At 37.8% G+C, this 6,937-nt stretch overlaps 1 protein-coding gene across 1 annotated transcript; it reads left to right on the forward strand.

The window, feature by feature from the left end:
• Positions 1-4,290: 4,290 nt before the first annotated feature.
• LOC112722697 (protein MAIN-LIKE 1-like) lies at positions 4,291-5,891 on the forward strand. The gene is made up of 4 exons (XM_025773816.1): positions 4,291-4,371; positions 4,469-5,208; positions 5,312-5,399; positions 5,490-5,891. The coding sequence occupies exons 1-4, from the start codon at positions 4,291-4,293 to the stop codon at positions 5,889-5,891; spliced, it is 1,311 nt and encodes a 436-aa protein (XP_025629601.1).
• Positions 5,892-6,937: the final 1,046 nt, after the last annotated feature.

Below are 6,937 nucleotides of genomic sequence, written 5' to 3' on the forward strand. Positions count from 1 at the left end.
CTGGACTTGGGAAGGTACCTAGGATTTAATATTGGACATGAAAGGTCTTTCAGGAGGACGGCTCAAAAAGTCATTAAGAAAAATCAAAACAAGCTTGCTGTTTGAAAGGGATGTCTGCCGAATAAGGCAGGAAGACTTTATTTGGTTAAGTCGATAATAGCTTCTATTTTGTTCTACAACATGCAAGTTACTCTCCTTCTGAAGTATGCATGTGAAAACATGGATTCACTAATGCGATAGTTCTTATGGAGAGGCCATAATAATGGAAGAGGGTTGTCATTGGTTAACTGGGAAGTAGTTATTACTCCCAAAAAGGTGGGTGGTTTGGGTGTAAGAGATACATATTATACTAATCTGGTACTTTTTGGCAAGTTGATTTGGGATTACTTTAATAATAGAAACAAACCGTGGGTGCAGAGTGTGATGTGAAAATACCTCCGAAATTCAGATTGTTTCGGTGGTAGTCATAGGCAGAATGCGTCAACCATTTGGAAGAACATTCTTAAAATATATGAGGCTCTTATAGATGGGTTTAGGTGGAATGTAAGGGATGTGCAGAAATCTAGTGGTATGATGAATGGACTCCATTTGGAAGACTTTGTGATCTTGTTCTCTATGTTTATATATCTGAGTCGGAATTTGTAGTGGCTGATTTATGGTGTGATAGATCTTGGATGGTAGATTACGCTTGCTACGATAATTCTTCTTGCAGTTAATAATTTATTTGTGGCCTTCCCTACTCGAATTTGGCAGACCTGGATTCGGGGTGGATTTGGTGGCCTGCAAGGGCAAAAAGGTACAGTGTAAGAGAAGGTTACAATTGGTTGTTGAAGCATAAAGTGAATTAGAATGGAAATAGTGATTGGAGCTGGCATTGACATTTAAATCTTCCGAAAAAAGTCAAATTTACTATGTGACTTGGGCTTCATAATGCTCTCCTGCCGTTGACTTTTCGATTCAGGCGGCATCTAGCTACTTTGGATTTGTGCCAGAGATGCAATGTGGCTTAGGAGACAATTAAACATTCTCTGTTGGACTGTGTTAAATCTAAGAGTCTTTTGCAAATATTAGACCCTCGCTTTATTGACTCGTTTGAAGGCACCTTCATTGAGGCTTGGTTTAGAAAAGTGGTGCCTAGTAATGAGGTTCTTTTTGGGACCGGAGTGTAGTGGTTATAGAGACATAGGTGTAATGATGTTCTCAATGTTGGGAATCTTTGGACGGATCACAAGGTGGTTGCCCTTATCAGAAGCACATCATGGACCTGAGACTTTATATGTATCGGTGTTCTTCCTTCAGCACCTTCAAGAATTGTTGGTGCTGGAAACCCCCTATAGGTAATAGCTTTAAAGTTAATTATGATGCAAGTTTATTTTTTGATTTGAGTTTGGCTGATTTTGGCTGTATTATTAGAGACTCTAATAAGGATTGGATCTCAGACTGTTACGGTAGTTCTCCTCCCTGGTCTATCACCAGAGGTGAGCGTTTTGCAGTCTAGAGGGGACTTGTCTTAGCCTAGGACTGCGATTTGAGAGACATTGTGTGTGAAACGGATTGTTTGGATGTTCTACACCTTTTGCATGACTCTAGTGGTGGGTACACGTCTGAAGTTGTTGATTTAGTTCACAAAATTCAGGAGCTTTTATCAATATCTTGGTATGTTCAAGTCGATTGGATAGCTAGAAAAGCAAACAAAACTGCGGATTAAATTACTAGATATGGAGCAAGAAGTAATCCCAATCATATGATTTGATCAGAATCTAGTGATATTCTCCCGCAAATCATCAATTTTGATTTAGGATAAGTGTTTGCTTTGGTCTTATTTTTTTATATAAAATTTGCAAAAATACACACATTTCGTTTACAGTCTATAAACGAGATAATTATAAATGTATCATGTTTACAATGTGAGCGAGATATGTATATTATTATAAAAAAATTACAATTAAAATAATATCAATTTTTTAAAATAAACTCTTTTGAATTAGTACTCAAGAGAGTACATAGAAAATAGATCGAATTGGATTGATTTAAATTTTAAAAAAAAGGTTAGAGATGAGAAGTTAGGATGAGAGAATACGAGGGATAGAAAGTTACGTATTTTGGTTTCATGAGGAGAAAAAATACGGATATCTCTTCCACTTCTTTTTGTTATCTACCCATCAATTTCATACTTTTTTAAAATAATAACGGTCTATTATGATATTGTCTTGTCGTATATCACATTTTTTGTCATCTTGAAACTGAACCGCGTACAATTTTATTTATTTTTTATTTAAATCAATCCAATTCGATATATTTTTTACGTATTATTTTTTAGTACTAATTTAAATGAATTAATGTATTGATTTCAAATGGACAGTTTTGAACTAATAATTTTAAATGCGTAATGCAACAGTTTTGAGATATAACTTTTAGAAATTGGATTAATTTAAAAATAAAAATTAAATTGATATTATTTTAATCGTAGTTTTTTTTATAATAATACACATATCTCATTTACATTATAAACGAGATAATTATAAATGTATTTTTTTATAATAATATAAATATATTACAAATTATATATTTTAATAAATAAAATAATTAAGTTATTTATTTAAAAAAATCCTACATATAGCCTGTCTTATTCGCATAAAATTTCCATTTTTTCTCCTCATTAACTTTTATATCATTTAAGAATTAGGTGAGAATTCTAACTCATCTTTTAGTCTTAACTAATTAATACCATAGTGGACCTTAGCTAGTAAAATGGTATTATTAGTTAAGTACACATTGATTAATATCAACAATATAATATACCCATTATATGAGAGGGGAAAAACTCATACTATTGCTGGTTCCCGTGAAAATGGATTCAAGTTTCCTTTAAAAAAAAATGGAAAAATAGGGTAAGCATGGCCTTATTATTAATAATACATATATGGTTGCGTTGGGTTAAATTAGTTGGTCTTATATCTGGTTTAATTATTTGTTGAGTGAAGTTTAGAACGAGAAATTGACCAAATAATGATTCAAGAAATAAGTAAACAATTGAATATAATCCGTACAAGACTATAAAAAACTTGATAGTTGATACTAGCATGACTATTAATGAAGATGTTATAACCCCAAACATTAGGAGTTAATCCCTTTTTTAGCACTCTGTTGAATAACGCAATTGTTTTGTCAATATATTGGATATTTTCAAAAAGCATTTAACAATCAAATTGCTAAATATGACTAAAATCTCAATCAAATCTACACTAAATTTATCGGATAGCATCAAATACAATATCCATAACTTTTTGTGTTGGAATCTAATCCGCACAGTTGCAGATCAGATATATTTACATTTTTGTAAAATAGAAAATGTTTTAAAAAATTAATTTTAATAAATTTAGAACATAAAAAATTAAAAACTTTATATTAAAAAAGTTATACAAAATATAAATATTTGTCAAAAAAATATCCCATCACTTAAAATTAAGTAAATATCTTATTAAAAATTATTTTAACAAATGTTTTTTAAAAAATTTATACTATTAAATAATTATGTATTATTATCCTATATATGTAAACTTTTTAAGGAGTGGAATATGTGAGATGCGTTGAAAGGGATCTTTTAGATTTTTAAAAGAGAAAAACTAAACTTAACTCTCTCTCTCTCTCTCTATATATATATATATATATATATATATGCTTTTTTACCAAAATGTGCACCAAAAGAATATTAATTCCCAAAATGCGCATGGATGAAATTGTTTCTACAAATGCGCACCCCTAACTTGCATGCAGCTACCACGAAATGGAAATGGCATAGACATCAAGAAGGGTGGCCACGAAATGGGATTATGGCACTGACACAAATCATTTCGTGCCTGGCACAAAGGAAATGGAGCATGTCAACCTTGGTGGCCACGAATTGGACCAATACACGCATGGTAAACACGAAATGGGGGACTTCACTAATGGCATACACGAAATGGGCCAAGTCAAGTGTGTCATCCACGAGTTGGCCATATCTTGGTAGGCACACACGAAATGGGCATCCTCAAGTGTGGCAGGCACAAAATGGGAGGGGGGGGGTGGCAGTCAAAGCAGCAAGTCTCAGCGTTGCAGTTCCCGTACGAGCATGCATTGGGTGAAAGTGAGGCAATTTATTGCTGGGTTGTGAGGTTGAAGCATATAAAAGGAGGTTTTGGGAGGGTAGGGGACCAAAGCCAAAGTAAAAAAAGGAGAAGTGAAGTAGTGGGTTGCTTCGGTGAAAAAAAAAAAGAGAAGTTGGGGAGTAATTGATTTGTTAAAAAAATGAGTGGAAGTGGAATTAATGTGGAAGAAAATCTTAATAGGTTGGATGAATTTCATATTTCTGCTCATTTACATGTTAAGGTGAGTTTATTTTTTTTATTACGAGAAAAAAATTTGTCAATAATTTAAATGATTGTTTTAAATTATATAATTGTGTTTTAATCTATTTCATTTTTAGCCGGCACGTGTCTTGACTCCACATGGCACGCTGGTCGATGTTTTCTCTGTAGACGAAGCAGATCCGAGTATGGAGATTAGGAGGCAGATGCTAGAGCCGTATCTAAGAAGAGCCGGCTTCTATTATGCATCTCTGATAAAGCGTTTTGAGTACGACAACCCAATGATTAGCGCTCTTGTGGAGAGATGGCGTCCTGAGACCCATAAATTCCACCTCCCATGGGGTGAGTGTACTATGGGATTACCAATCGACGGTGAACCGGTCAGCGGCACTTTGAGGTCATGGAGTAAGTTCCACCAGAGAGATATTTGGCAATGGTGTGAGGAACTCCTTGGAGAAGTTCCTGACGGACATGTTGGGACCACGAAGTATAACATAAAACTGAAGTGGCTCAGGAGTAGACTGCAACAGATGCCTCTTGACTCTCCCAAGGAGGCCCTCGTAGGGTATGCACGTTGTTATATTATGTATTTATTGGGTGGCGTTCTACTTCCTGACAAAGCGAACAACACGGTTCACGTTCGTTATCTTCCTCTCCTGCCAAACTATGAAGCCATTAGTACATATAGTTGGGGTAGTGCCGTGCTCTGTTGGTTGTATAGAGGCATGTGCCTAGCGACTGATTATAACATCGAGGGAATGTCTGGTTGTCATACACTGTTGATGTCTTGGATATACTTCAGGCTTCCTTTCTGGGCACCGAACGTGACGAGCCCATACACGTTTCCGTTAGCTACAACGTAATAAATTTTCTTCCATACCTACTGTATTTATGCTCCGTGTTCTAATTTTCTCTGCGTAATTTTTTAGATGTGGTTATAATTTCATTCTGTTTTTTCGCAGGTGGGCAGGCAAGAGAGGAAAGAATGACTACGCCGAGCAACGCTTACAAAGGCACCGGCTTAGGTTGGACAATTTGAAGGTGGATGAGGTAACTATTCCCGTTGCATCACTCTCGCATGATATTGTTTTGTCCCATGAAGTTTAGTCTACCTGTGTAAATGACATTTGGATTTGGTAGTTTGTGTGGATGCCGTACAGGGATGCACGTATTTTGTCGAGGGTGCCTGGGGATTTTCTTGGTGCTCCGCATGGGGATTTCTATACAGCTGTCGTGCCACTTATTCTGTTCCGCTGGATCGAGATTGTTAACATCGATAGAGCCATGCGGCAATTTGGCGACAAACAAGGTCCACCGAACCCTCCATTAAACATAGACACCTTCCATCGCCAGTCGGATCGCAACGACGATGGATGGTGGCCCATCCGCCTGCAGACATGGTTTGAAGTATGGGCAAACAGACGGACTGTATCATATCGGCTAGAGATTGATAGGGCAGATACCTTGCATCCCAGTCATGATTATTACAGGTGGTATTGCTCGAGAACAAAGGTTTCTTTCACCCCCGGAGGCCTTCCATAATCCCCGAGGAGATGATATTCCCCGAGGGGCTCCGGCAGAGTACGGTAGAGGCCCAGTTGTTCAGCTACCAGCAGTTCCGTAGGACAGGAGACGCCATCGTTCCCGCCGTGGAAGACATCAGGCTGTCGGAGCTGATGAGATGCATGTCCCAGATTCTCTAGTTCCGGATCCAGGTCAGGTTAATGTTTGGAGTCAGCAGGAACATCTACCGGTGGAAGTGAATTTCCCTGGAGATGTCTACTGTCCGCAACCGTTCGTTGCAGAGGACCCCTTTCAGTCATCCACGGTCCATCAGTATATGCCTTACAATAGTACCTACGAGGAGAGTGGTTCATCACAGGGGGGCGGTACACAGGACCTGATTGACTCTATGGATCGAGTTGGTTGGACAAACTTTTCATCCTTATTTGATGGCCTAGATCAATTCATTCCTTCTCAGGCATCACCACGCACACCCACCGACTTAGGACTTGCACTTCGACTGTCTGATTCAGGTAGTCACCCCCCTGTCGGAAGGAGGAGATCTGTTTCTGTAGGTGACACGGCCGGATCCCAGATGCGCCCGTTCGAGCCTTCGTTGTTAGATGGCCGTCGCTTATCATATGCGGGGGCTGATGATGTAGGGGAGGAGGCACAGCCAGGACGTCCCCGCCGCGACACTCGAGCACCTTCATGTGGTACAAGTGGGAGGTTGGGACATGCTGGACACCATCACTAGTTCACGTTATGGTTTTAAGGTTATTTGTTATCGTCCGATGTTTGTATTTTCCCTTGGTTTGTACTTTATTCTGTTTTATGGTGTTGTAGTTCGTGGTTGTAACTTTTTTACGGTTATATGTATTGTCATGTAATAAATTCGGTGTTGTTAATGTTCATATAGTACGGGTTGCAAATTTGTATGATCAATCGATAAGAAAAGGAAAATATTGCATTCATCTCTTTAATTCTAAAACATACCACATCACACCGACCAAAGACGAGATTTTAAATAAATTGAAAACATAACAACACTCAATATCCGACCCAACCACGCCGCTAAGTGCCCG

The sequence above is a fragment of the Arachis hypogaea genome, chromosome 2, assembly GCF_003086295.3.
Source record: "Arachis hypogaea cultivar Tifrunner chromosome 2, arahy.Tifrunner.gnm2.J5K5, whole genome shotgun sequence".
Lineage (NCBI taxonomy): Eukaryota > Viridiplantae > Streptophyta > Magnoliopsida > Fabales > Fabaceae > Arachis > Arachis hypogaea.

Coding starts and splice junctions, on each gene's coding strand:
- LOC112722697 (XM_025773816.1), top strand. CDS start 4,291: ATGAGTGGAAGTGGAATTAATGTGGAAGAAAATCTTAATAGGTTGGAT. Junction 5,209..5,311: donor ACGTTTCCGTTAGCTACAAC/GTAATAAATTTT, acceptor GTTTTTTCGCAG/GTGGGCAGGCAAGAGAGGAA. Junction 5,400..5,489: donor ACAATTTGAAGGTGGATGAG/GTAACTATTCCC, acceptor TGGATTTGGTAG/TTTGTGTGGATGCCGTACAG.